This window comes from Pararge aegeria, chromosome 23 (assembly GCF_905163445.1).
Source record: "Pararge aegeria chromosome 23, ilParAegt1.1, whole genome shotgun sequence".
Lineage (NCBI taxonomy): Eukaryota > Metazoa > Arthropoda > Insecta > Lepidoptera > Nymphalidae > Pararge > Pararge aegeria.
This window is the reverse complement of record NC_053202.1, coordinates 2,723,754-2,737,114: the sequence shown is the minus strand read 5'-3', so window position 1 is coordinate 2,737,114 and position 13,361 is coordinate 2,723,754. Positions and strand designations below refer to the sequence as shown.

The 13,361-nt window shown below is 36.9% G+C and overlaps 2 protein-coding genes across 2 annotated transcripts in view; one reads left to right on the top strand and one right to left on the bottom strand.

Moving 5' to 3' along the window:
• The first annotated feature begins 469 nt into the window (after positions 1 to 469).
• Positions 470 to 9,358, top strand: LOC120634320 (nucleolar protein 56). The gene is made up of 8 exons (XM_039904824.1): positions 470 to 612; positions 920 to 1,124; positions 1,877 to 2,044; positions 3,225 to 3,423; positions 3,766 to 4,029; positions 5,405 to 5,559; positions 7,580 to 7,750; positions 9,029 to 9,358. Exons 1-8 carry the CDS (start codon positions 610 to 612, stop codon positions 9,247 to 9,249), a joined length of 1,386 nt encoding a protein of 461 aa, XP_039760758.1. The 5' UTR covers positions 470 to 609; the 3' UTR covers positions 9,250 to 9,358.
• A 2,258-nt stretch (positions 9,359 to 11,616) lies between these two features.
• Positions 11,617 to 13,361, bottom strand: part of LOC120634246 (DNA-directed RNA polymerase I subunit RPA2) — a 30,690-nt gene continuing 28,945 nt past the window's right edge. The window contains exons 19-20 of the mRNA XM_039904723.1: positions 12,709 to 12,873; positions 11,617 to 11,901 (exon numbers count right to left, since the gene is read on the bottom strand). Of these exons, the coding sequence (XP_039760657.1) occupies positions 11,692 to 11,901; positions 12,709 to 12,873 (375 nt within the window). The 3' untranslated portion in view covers positions 11,617 to 11,691. The remainder of the gene's footprint in view (positions 11,902 to 12,708; positions 12,874 to 13,361) is intronic.

Sequence of the window (13,361 nt, the reverse complement as noted above, 5' to 3'; positions counted from 1 at the left end):
ATTTCAAATTCAAATTAAATTTGTCAAATTTCAAATCAAGTGTCAAACCCAACCGTTAAAATACAGCAGATAAAATATATTAAACAGCCACGAAACATTTCCATAAAATATTATATCATCGTATCATATTTAATTGTAGAATTTCCTTCAAAAAAGTAATAAGAATCTGAAATTAATAATATAAATAATTCAATTAAATTAAATTAAAATATTTTTAAACATAAAATATCGTTTTAGGTAGGAACGTTCCGTTGTACGCAGTGAACACATTTTTTTTAAAGAATTTATGAAAGAAAAAACATTCCTTGTTCAATAGATAATTCACTAAAACTTTAATTTATATATAATTTACTTCGTTATTTATTTACGAGAAGGTTTAACTTGCTTTTATTACATATATTAAAAATAACTTCATTTCATAAAAAAAAAAAAGCAATAAAATTTCATGAGCAAATTAGCAAACTTAAAACGGAACGATATAACCTCAAATCCAAAACAACGCTTCACGTTTGTCAATCGCGTTTTTATCAGCGTTCAAAATATACCTACACGTGTTTATTTAAAACATTATTTTGATTTGAGAATGAAATCAAGGTAGAATTGCTCAAAATGGTAAGTAAAACAATTGTTTATTATGAATAACATGCATGAGCCCCTTCGTGGTACTTTTGCCTATAAATTATCAAACATTTTCAAGATGAGGCTTCTGCGAAAAGGCCATGATAGGCTAAAATTATGAATTATGTTTATTTTTATGAAATGCTAGACTAAGTAAACTTAAGTTATTGTTTAATAAAATAAAGTTACCAATTCACCATGAAGTTAGGTTCTAACATACCATACCACCATTTTTTGTCAATGATACACTAGTATGCCGCTTCAACAGATACTTCAATGGTTCATTTGTCATCTTTCACAGAGTAAATTGTTCGTGCTCTATGAGCACAGTGCGGGCTTTGCGTTATTCCGCATAACAGAGTTTGAGGAGCTCGCAGCATTCTTACCGCAAGTTGAGGAGTCTGTGACTGACCTGCAGCGATTCAACTCTGTGGTGACTTTGATTGCATTCCAGCCTTTCAAGTCGGCTGTGTTGGCACTGGAAAATATTAATGCTATTTCTGAAGGTAATCTATGGTTTAAAACTAATAAGGAAACTGCTTTTTCGTTTAAACAGTCTTCAATCTAGAAGTAATTAAGAAATACAGTTTTTTTTATATTCCACCTGTGATGACGCAGTCTGAGATGGTTATAAGCTAATCTGGGGTATGGCAGTTACATTAAACCCTTTCCCGTTACCAGTTTTAAAGCTGCATCTTACTTGAGCCCAAAAACGCTCATGCAAAATCATGGCAGCATGTTGTTTTCAATAAGGTTAGCCATGTCTCAAGCCTTCCACCAAACAAAAACAGACAGAAACAGTAGCAGTTTTTATGCTGGAAGAAATTTTAGAACTATAACTTTTTGCATGCATTCTATAAGCTAAACATGTCTTCTTAGTGGAATCTGCCTTCCAAATCAGTGGTAGAGTCACTACAAACAGACTGACTTGACGTTTTAAAAGTGCCTACTTGAAATTAATGAAATTTGAATTTTTGCATCTTCTATTCATCTTAACACAATGCTTATAGGATAAGCAAATGGTAGACATAATTATCTTGCACCAGTTTAATTATTTTGATTGATTATTCCTACAACAGCCACCAACTGATGGGAGTATTTCTGAATTACCAGTTTATTTTTCTGATATGGTTGAAATTAATAAAAGCCGCTACTCTCTTTTTCTCCTAATCCAGCTCTGTATAGAGACAATAAAATAAAACAAAAATAATATCAATAAAGGTGAACTATTAATTATTTTTAATGAATTGTTGATCAGGTATCCTACCAGAGGACCTGAACTTGTTCCTTGAAGGTGCCTTGCCCAAACGCAAGAAGCGCAGCAAATGTACACTGGGAGTGTCAGATCCTAAACTTGGAGCGGCCATCAGTGAGGCCCTGGAGGTACCATGCTCACATACTGGTGCTGTTCCAGAAGTGTTAAGAGGTGAGATTTGTTATGTTGAGGATATATCTCTATAGGACATATATCCTCCCATAAGTGTACTTTATTTATTTATTTATACACTTTATTTGTACACCACAAATAGGAAATAAAAATAAACTATGGACACAACAAAAATAAACTTAAAAAAGTAGGATACAAAGGGCAGCCTTATCGCTTAGTAGCAATCTCTTCCAGGCAGGATTAGGAAAACCAAGGGAAACCGATTGGTGGGGTGTATTATTATTATATATATATATACATACTTAATAACAATTACACACCAATACTTATCAAGATTACACACATAAAATACTAATAATAATAAATATAAAAAAATAATAAACGAATATATACTAAAACATACTTAAATATGAGTAAGAGTTAATCACTGTTGTCTTTAATACTTTATTTTTGAACTACATATTAAATCTTAATTTTACCGACCATGCATTTAATATTGATATAATAAAAACAACATATTTTTATTGTTTATTAACATACATGGATGATTAGGTAAATACCGAATGAAAGAGGTAAATGAAATTATTAAATACCTATTTCAAGATTAAAATAATGAATCGGGAAATAATCAAATAACTTTTTATCCATGAAGTTTCTTTTGCAAAAAAAGTTATTGACTCGTGACTCAGTATGGTAGATTGAAATAACAATTGTGACAGTTACAATCAGAACGGTTGAACTATAACTGCATTAAATGGCTGAAGAACTCATAATTGGTTGCGTATTCATAAATAAGTTGGGAAAAATGTTGAACGACAATGAACTAGTTTGTGGAGTGTCCAACAAAATATACCAACTCAAGATGAGGGGATCTTTGAACTGCTTTGATTCTGTTATTTTATTGATGCTGCACAAATTGATCTATTGCAAGTTTCACATAACTTGTGGTAATAAAATTGTGCTATATAAAAAGCAACAAGGTATGTCAAAATGTGTTCTATTAACAATGTATTTGGACATATCAGCTGCAACATCTTAAATGTTTTCATGGCTTTAAGTAGACAAAAGCAGGATTAATGACTTGGGAATGTGTTCAACAAGGAAATGGTTTAAAAAGCAAAGCGGGACATTTTGCTATAGCAAAGGATATATGATGTTTTATAGTATTCCATTTTTAACATAATAAATAGCTGACGCAGTACTTATATTTATTTCATAGGTATCAGACACCATTTCCATGCCCTTATCAAAGGGCTCACCCTCAAGGCTTGCAGTGTTGCCCAGCTGGGACTGGGGCACTCATACTCGCGTGCCCGAGTTAAGTTCAACGTGCACCGAGTTGACAACATGATCATTCAGTCTATCGCGCTGTTGGACCAGTTGGACAAGGATATTAACACATTTTCTATGCGGATCAGGTGAGGCAGCCTACCGACAAAGACTTGTCGCTTAGCTATTTAGTGTTCTGGTATATTTTGCTTAGAAAACGAATAGGGAATTGAATTGAATTAAATATAATTGTCATACTCCCTAACAGATAAATCCGCTACCATCTTAAACTGTATAATCACTTACCACCAGGTGAGATTGCTGTCAAGGGCTAACTTGTAGAGTAATAAAAAAAAATCTCAATATTTTCTGCAATGCTAGACACCATTCCCGTTTTTTACTTGGTGATTGCAGTAGATGGTACCAGAGGAGGCTGCTGCGCTATATTCTGTTATATATTGTTATTTAGATTTTTTTTTTTTTTTTTACAGAGAATGGTACTCCTACCATTTCCCAGAGCTCGTCGCAATCGTACCCGATAACCATCTATATGCCAAGTGCGCAGAGTACATTAAAGATCGCAAATCCTTAACGCCCGAGTCAGTTGAGCCATTGACAGATATAATCGGGGACTCGGAGAAGGCCCAGGCTGTCTTGGACGCGTCCAAGATGTCGATGGGCATGGACATATCTCCTGTAGACCTGATCAATATACAGATGTTTGCAGTGAGAGTCGTTGCGCTTGTCAACTACAGGTTAGTGATTGTACTATCTAATATATTTATAAAAAAAACAGTATTTGACGGACCCAAAATTACAGCATATTTAAGTCAAAGTCAAAAATATCTTTATTCAAGTAGGCCCCTAGGTGGCACTTTTGATGCGTACATTACATGAAAATTACACGGTAGTGAGATGATGGCGATAACCATATTCGTAAAACTTAAAACTAAAGCTACGAGGGTTCCAAACGCGTCCTGGTCTAAGAAGAAGCCCACAACTAACTTTCTTTGTTATCACCTCCACATTGTCATTTAAAATTATTAGAAGAGCAACCTGGTTAGAGTAATAATTCACACCTAAGTTTTTTTTATCGATTACGTAGTCCTTTATACTATAATAGGACTATTCTATACGTACGTATAGCTAACGTTTAATACAAACTTCGAACTTTTCAAGAGACATCTCGTTTATCAAAAATCAATGCGAAAGTGTGTGTTTGTCATTCCTTTAGGCCCTAACTAAGCAACAGATTAAACTTGATTTTTGGCACAGAGTTATTTGACAAGCCATAAGTAACGTAAGCTACTTTTTATACCAGGTAAACGAACGGTTCCCATGGGATTTGTTGAAACTAATAAATACGGGCAAAAACTAGTAAATAATAAAGTAAGCTCAGTAATTAATATAGGCAATTTCAACAATCCTTTCGTTTTTATTAATTTAAATACTTCTATTTCTATTTTTAAAAATGAAAGAAAATATTGTTTTCTGTGAGACAGGCAGGTTACAAATAAAATAGAGTATAGGTAGATCACGCAATTTGTATTTTTTTAAAACAGTTTATTGTTACGTTCTAGAGTTAGAGGCAGAAACTTGTAAGACTCTTCCGTTCGCTTGATCACTTGTTTCACCTAAAAGTAGCTTCACTTTACTTCTAGTCTGCCTCAGTTGCGACAGGGAATGATCTTAAATCATTTTGATTTAAAACTTAACTTTGTTTTTTCCAAAATATTAGATTCGTAGGTACATACACAATAAATTCAGTGGCGGTACTACGGGCTTGCGTTACAATAGATATCTCTTTTATTTTTTTCTCGACTATTCCGAAATGAAAAGAACAAAATAATTACAACTTAATAGCAATGAGGATATAAATACAATATTTTACCTTTTGCTCAATAATGTATATACTCTTTGTCTACGTTATTGCAAGCACTACGATACTCTGGCAGATAGAATCTGTGGTAGCAACCAACCGAACTATCACTATCGCGCTCTTCGCGTGTCTTCCTACTTCTAGGAATGCCACTGATCACATTGTCACGCCCGATTATGAACTTTGTGCATCTAGTAATAAGGTTTTTATAACACTACCATTTCAAATTATTGATTTACCTTTGTTGACAGGAAGCAAATATCGCAGTACCTACACACCAAGATGAACTCCGTAGCTCCGAACCTCACCACCCTGGTGGGTGACCAAGTCGGTGCCAGGCTAATATCAAAGGCCGGCTCGCTTACTAGCTTGGCCAAGTACCCGGCCTCAACACTGCAGATTCTAGGTATGGTATAAGTTTATTTATTTACTAAAGGAACATCAACAACTTGTTCACAATACTTACTAAGGAGAAATTACAAATACTTTGTTTCTAATCTGTGTGACCTACTTATAAGAAACACTAAGAAATAAAAAAAATTATGATCCAAAAGATCAAGCAGCAAAGAGCAAGTTTAAGCAGGAAGTGGGCATGATTTGTAAGAAATCCTTCTATTCGAGAAAAAATTAGGGTAGGCAGTACTTTAGTTATTTAACATACCATAACACACACGGACCCCGAGGAGTAAACGAAGAAATGGCGTAGGCGGGCGACACGACACGGTGGGTCGGTGTATATTGCATAGAATAGCTGAAGAGAGTTTGTATTGAAAACATATCAGAAGTTGTACGCACAGTAACAGGGAACAGCTAGATATTTATCATCATCATAATCGAACGCTGCATTTATCGCTGCAGAGTCGCCAATCCAGCATCATGGGTACTCCAACGTCTGTCCAAGTTTAGGGATGTTTATTATCATCATATCAACCCATTACCAGCCAAGTCCGGAGCATGGGTTGTCACCCACAATGTAAAGGGTTTGGGCCATATTCTACTATACTATTTATTATAATAACTATTTATTATGATGCACAAATTGATCTATTGCAAGTTTCATGTAGCTTGTGGTAATAAAATTGTGCTATATAAATAACAATAGATTCAGAACTAAACGTTAAAAAATGATGTATTTGGTGCAATCTGTTGTAACATTTACAGTACCCTTATAAGTTTTACACGATTGGAAACATTCTGTCATAGCAAATAAATGAATAAAATAAATAAATATACTACGACAATACCCACATCGCCACCTAGCCCTAATATTTTTATGAATCATATACATATAAACACCCAGACACTGAAAACGTGCATGTTCATCACACAAACTTTTTTCCATCGAACCCACGGCCTTGGACTCAGAAAGCAGGGTCGCTGCCAACTGCGCCAGTCGGCCGTCAAATATGACCTTAGATTATACTCATCATTTAGTCTTTAGCAAATGCTCTGCCAAAAGCACTAGCTGTAGTATTGTAGACAAATTTGTGCTCTAAAACAATGTATGTGAGTAATAATAATCTCAGTGCGCTGAAAGCTGAAAAGGAAAAAGTATCTAAATACTTGGACCTTGCTCACGAGATTACCGCCATGTGGAGTGTTGAGTCGACCGATGTTGTTCCGATAGTCGTTTCAGTCAATGGTCTTCTCGCGAAAAGCTTCGACCAACATCTCAAGAAGCTTTCGCTTGGTTGTTGGATCAAGGGTCGGATACAGAAGGCAGTAGTCCTTGAAACGGCGCGTATTGTGAGGAGGTTTCTCACTCTGGAGCCCTGACCACCGGTTGCTTAGGCATTCAAAAGCCCCGCAAGCGGAGGGTGGAAGTTTTTTTTTTATAAATTTTTAATAGTGTTTTTTAATTTATTCTTAAGCATTGTTATTATTAAACTCTATTTGTATACCACAACATTTAAAATATAACAAAAACAGAAACATCGAAAGAAGTAGTAATACAAAAGGCGGCCTTATCGCTTAATAGCGATCTCTGCCAGGCAACCTTAGAATTAGGAAAAAAAAAGAAGAGGAGAATAGACTGCTGGTGGTACAAATATTAAAATACATACATGCAAATAACTACATGCCAATACATAAACTAGATTGATGATAGATTGTTAATAATTAAAAAAAAAAAAAAAGAAAAATAATAAATGATAGAAGCTTAATCTCAGTGCGAATTATAGCCCTGTAGAGCTAGCAGGTGCGCCACGAGAGAGTTGTGTCTACCCATTATCTGTATACAAAAATAATGCGTAGAGAAAATTACCTCGTGGCGCGCATGCTACACCACATTAGGAACCTTTCTAGTACATAAGATATATGTGGAATAAATCATAATCAGGATATTCTATAGTCTGGCATAATTTCAAACAACTAGAATCAAAAATTCAGCAAAAGAAAATTATCACTCAATAATATCTTTGTTTTAGGTGCTGAGAAAGCACTATTCCGTGCCCTGAAGACCCGTTCCAAGACACCGAAGTATGGTCTTCTGTACCACTCCACATTCATCGGTCGTGCAGGCTTGAAAAACAAGGGTCGCATCAGCCGGTACCTGGCCAACAAATGCAGTATTGCGTCCCGCATTGATTGCTTCTCTGGTAATATGTTTGTTTTATATATTTGCTTTTAAATGATGAAGCTGTCTAAATTAGTAACAGGCTAACCTGTTAGTGGGTACTCCAGTTATATTGAACCTATACCCCTAATAGGTTACTACGCGACATCTTACCTGAACACTAAATAACTTGGCACGTCGGGAAGATGTTAACTAGCCAAGGCCGATGCTTAACACTAGAAGAGATAAAAAATCAGAAATTATAAATTCCCAAATTGACTCCGCCAGCGAACCCGGAACGTCCCATCTAAAACCACAGCACCCACCGCTGCACTTGTAGTTTGGTGTGTTAAATATTTTTAAATATTTAAATGCAGACATTAATAAATAAATAAATATACTACGACAATACACACATCGCCATCTAGCCCCAAAGTAAGCGTAGCTTGTGTTGTGAGTACTAAGATGACTGATGAATATTTTTATGAATACATAAATACTTATATTATAAATATAAACACCCAGACACAGAAACATTCCTGTTTATCACACAAACATTTGCCAGTTGTGGGAATCGAACCCACGGCCTTGGACACAGAAAGCAGGGTCGCTGCCCACTGCGCCAATCGGCCGTCAATCGTACGACATTATATTGGAACTTCAAGTTTTAAGCAGTAGAGCATCTTATAACAGAGCGCGTCCTACCTTCATGCTTATTTCTGCCGCCAAGTAGCATTGCTGTGCAGTCTGAAGGGTGTGGTTGCCGCTGTGATTACAGACACGTGAGACTTAACAGCCGCATCTCAGGTTGATGGACACAGGGTTTCACTTTGTGAGTGCTGCTGCGGAGTGCTGCTGTTTATAGATGATGGTTTTTTCACTTAACATCAGGTAGGCAGTCTGCTTGGTCCATCAATTATTACTATGACTGGACTGGACAGTAGGATTTATTGTAACGAGGCCCAAAATCCACAGTCCTGGGCCGCTTGGTTCCAGCTCCCAGCAACACGCTTGATGTCATCTGTCCACCTCGTTGCGGGCCAGCCAACTCTTTACCGGTATGGTGGGACTCCAACAAACATTGACACAAGCTTTCCAACTCGACAAACACTTGGCACAATCTCTTAAAAGTATACAAGTCTGTAGGAGTGTATGTCAAGACCCTAGATCTGATTCCAGCAAATCTAGGATCTTGTCATACGAGTGCTGAACCAACCGCTAGATTTCTTATCATCTAGTCAAAACTACAAACTAGTAGTTAAGCAAAATAGTTCAGTTAATATTAAATCAATAGTTTTGACTGTTAATTTATTTTCAACAGAAAACCAAACAACAATATACGGAGAGAAACTGCGGCAACAAGTGGAAGACAGGCTGAAGTTCTACGAGACTGGTGACATCCCAGCCAAGAACATTGATGTGATGAAGCAGGCGATGGAGGAGGTGGCTCTCATGACCCAGGAGGAACCGCCTGAAGAGACGCCCAAGAAGAAGAAGAAAAAGAAGAAGAACAAGCAAGAAGGTGAAGCGATGGAGGAATGAAAAGTGAAACAAAAGTTTCAACTTTAGAAGTTAATTGTTCGATGTTATATAAGTTTTATAAAGTTTGTAAAGATGATTATATGTGTGTAATAATAATAAATAGACTTTATAATTCAATTAATGAGTTTTATTTACAAAGTTTTATCCTTGACTGCAATCTCACCGGGTAAGTCATGATGCAGCTAAGATGGTAGCAGGCTGTTGGAGGTATAACCATGGTTTTTACACGACATCGTACCGGAACGCTTAATCGCATTTCTTTCTCGGTGGAGTGATAACTAGCCACGGACGAAGCCTTATCAGAACGCTGAACGGCAATGTGGTAATTTGTTGTTTCTGAATTACCTACCTAGCGCTATTAATTTGCCGCCAAGGCCGACCTGTCGACCTGATAAGCGTTGCATCGTAATTAAGGGCGTCGAAACCTCTTAAAAGGCAGCAGAAAATTGCAAGCAGCATGGCTACGGCACGCATCACCGACTTTTCGGGAGGTATGTACGTTTTAATTTAACCCAAAAATATCACTTGCTTTAAACGGTGAATGAAAACATCGTGAGGCCTGCATGCCTGAGAAACTCTTCATGATGTTCTCTAAGGTGTGTGGAGTCCACCAATCCCAGGGTGGTGTATTACGGCCTAAATGCCTCTCATTCTGAGAGGAGATCATGCCCTCTAGTGGGTCGTTAATGGGTTCATGTGATGATGATGATGATTATCGGGATATTATTCCCACCTGTGAACCAATTCTCAGAGTTCATAAAATTTTGATAGGCAATGAAATTTTGTCCTTTCCCATGTAGTACTTGTATAGTTCTTACCAGGCTAAGTTTGTTGTGGGCTCTTAGACCAGGGCGCGTTTGGAACCCTCGTAGCTTTAGGTTTAAGTTGGCGAACGAAGTTCACCATCCCCTTACAATTATGTAAACAAATATGTATGAACGCTTCATAAGTGGCAGTGATAGGACTACATGAATAAAGAAAATTTGAATTTGACATGCGTAGAGTTAAATTCTGAATACACGGACTATTAAATGGTATTTATTCTAGCAAACGCATCACTATAACGTCGTGGTATGTAGTGGCATCAAGTGGCATAAAAACAGAGCTTAAAGTGTTGTCGCACTTCTGGTTGCCGCTGTTCCGAACGGAAACGGTGGCGCCACGTGACAACTATAGCGAAGTTTTACGAATGCCACCGAAGCGCCATCATGAAAAACAAGGATTTGAGATCAGAGGGTCGTGAGGTTAAATACTTTTTGCGGAACGGACGTCTGGCAGGCAAGAAATATGCTTGTCAGACGAAAGAGTGACAGAGGAGAATAATTGGTCAAGCGAGGAATATGAGATAGATTTTCCAAAGAATGTAAAGGTATTGTTCTAATGTAAGGCTTGGTGATAGTAAATGTAAATGCTTATACGATGATAACCCATGTGTACTCTTTTAAAAGTTTGCCTTTTATACTAACAATGTTTGAGATTGTGTATACATTGCATCACACATATTATGTTGATATGAAGTCACGTAAATATAATAAATAATTAGGTATGCTATTACGTGCTTTAACAGTTTACTTACAACATAAACACTTTTTGCATACGTGTTCTACACGATTGACGAATTTCTTAAGGACAAGGCTGCTTGGAAGCAGGCTACGCTCTCAACTCTCACAAGATAGAAAATTTATCTTTTATCTATATATATAAAATGCAAAGGTGACTGACTGACTGACTGACTGATCTATCAACGTACAGCTCTAACCACTTGACGGATCGGGCTGAAATTTTGCACACAGATAGTTATTATAACGTAGGCATACGCTAAGAATTTTTGAAAAAAGGCGTTTTGAAAATTCCAACCCTAAGAGGGTTAAAAGGGGGGATGAAAGTCTGCATAAAATCCTTCATTTATCAATTTATTTTCCTAGTTACAACCTTGAAACTGTGATTTAAGGTTTTCGACTAAAAATAAAGAAATACGTGTTTCACAATTTTTTTAAATTCCAACTCCAAAGGCAATCAAATAGGGGATGAAAATTTATAATTTTCTAAATAATTTACGTTCATATTTTTCTATTCGCAGCAAGACATTTTTTAAAACCTTCGTAGTTCAAATTTACCAAATCAAAAATTGAACTTATCGTGAGCGAAGCCGCGGGCGAAAGCTAGTTATAATTATATTTTTTCTGCCTGAATCTGCCTTCCGAACCGGCGGTAGAGTCACTCACTACACACAAACTTGACGTTTCAAAAGTGCTTGTAACTTGAAATAAATGAATTTTGTATATTTTTAATTTTTACGTATTTTCGACCCAGGTATGCTTGCCCATGTGTCCAGGTGCCCCATGCTAGGAACAATTAAAACTCAAATACATATTCAATTGTTTATATAAATTCTAATTACATGTTCATACCTTAGTTACATATAAATGGACATAAACTTCACTAGCAACTATTAACAGCCGTGCCCGTGCCGCAGTTGATCTTAACATTAATATTAACAGAGGCGAGTTGCGTGACGAAGAACTTGAATATAAACGGTATGGAGATGCTGTGGAGGTCGCCGTCGCCGCACAGTCTGCACGTGTCTTTATCTCCGTCAGTGTTGCCAGCTATCGGACCGAGGAGAGTCCCGCATTTCGTGCAAATTATTGCCTAAAACAAAAATTATGTTTGCTTTTTTTTTATTTTACTACAACTTAGCCTTTGACTGCAATCTCACCTGTTGGTAAGTGACGATGCAGTCTAAGATGGTAACAGGTTATTAAACCCATATCCACATTTTTATGATTCCTAAAAATACATGTTAGTATAACTCCATTAACTCTTATCCGAGTGGTATTAACTCGCACGAACTACATTCTTGGAATAACGTCTCTTCAGCTTCACAGCCTGTTTCTAATTCTTTCCGGATCTTCTCCACCTTCCTTGCAGAGTGACTCTAGGAGCTTTGTGATGCATTTATTTATAACTCTCCTTGCTTTAACCGGAGCAGTAGAAACAATCTGTCACCATTGCGGCACTTTTGAAGTACATACAGTCTTTTCAGCTTCGAAGCCTGTTTCTGATTATTTCCGGATCTTCTCCAAACTGACTCTAGATTTCTTCTGAACCTCAAATATGCTCGTGAATATAACTCACCTCGCTTTTACGGGAGCAGTAGAAACAATCTGTCACCATTCCGGCACCTTGGACTACCGTCTTTGCAGCATCGCAGCTGGTTTCAGATTATTTCTAGATCTTCTCCAAACTGACTATAGATTTCTTCTGATACCTCAAATATACTCGTGAATATAACTCACCTCGCTTTTACCGGAGCAGTAGAAACAATCTGTCACCATTCCGGCACCTTGGACTACCGTCTTTGCAGCATCGCAGCTGGTTTCTGATTATTTCCGGATCTTCTCCAATCTGACTCTAGTTTTCTTCTGAACGTCAAATATACTCGCGAATATAACTCACCTCGCTCTTATCGGAGCAGTGGAACAACCTGTCCTGCATGAGGAAGGCGGCGCCGTGCGAGATGAGCGCGTCTCGCTCCATCTCTCCGAAACGAACACCGCCACCGCGACGCCTGCCCTTCACGGGCTGGCGGGTCAACGCGTCCACCGCACCAGTCGTTCGCACCTGATTAATGTACACGTTAATTTAGCGTACAATGATAAACTAAGAATATAACAGTCATCATCATCATATCCGTTTCTCGTAAGCCCATTATCTTGAGCAATAAAGACGACAGTAACTTAACTCTTACTCATATTTAAGTATGTTTTAGTATATATTAGTTTACTATTTTTTATATTTATTATTATTAGTATTTTATGTGTGTAATCTTGATAAGTATTAGTGTGTAATTGTTCGTAAGTATGTATATAATAATAATACACCCCACCAATCGGTTTCCCTTGGTTTTCCTAATCCTAAGGTTGCCTGGAAGAGATCGCTACTAAGCGATAAGGCCGCCCTTTGTATCCTACTTTTTAAGTTTATTTTTGTTGTGTCCATTGTTCTTTTTTACTATTTGTGGTGTACAAATAAAGTGTATAAATAAATAAATAAATAAGTCGACTGTTTATATCGACTTTTTGTTTATAATTACTTATGTTTTGTTTAAA

What these genes read in the sequence shown, in the direction of transcription:
- LOC120634320 (XM_039904824.1), top strand. An exon ending in ACATTTTCTATGCGGATCAG is followed by an intron (nt 3,424 to 3,765) that starts GTGAGGCAGCCT and finishes TTTTTTTTACAG; the next exon opens with AGAATGGTACTCCTACCATT. An exon ending in GTTGCGCTTGTCAACTACAG is followed by an intron (nt 4,030 to 5,404) that starts GTTAGTGATTGT and finishes CTTTGTTGACAG; the next exon opens with GAAGCAAATATCGCAGTACC.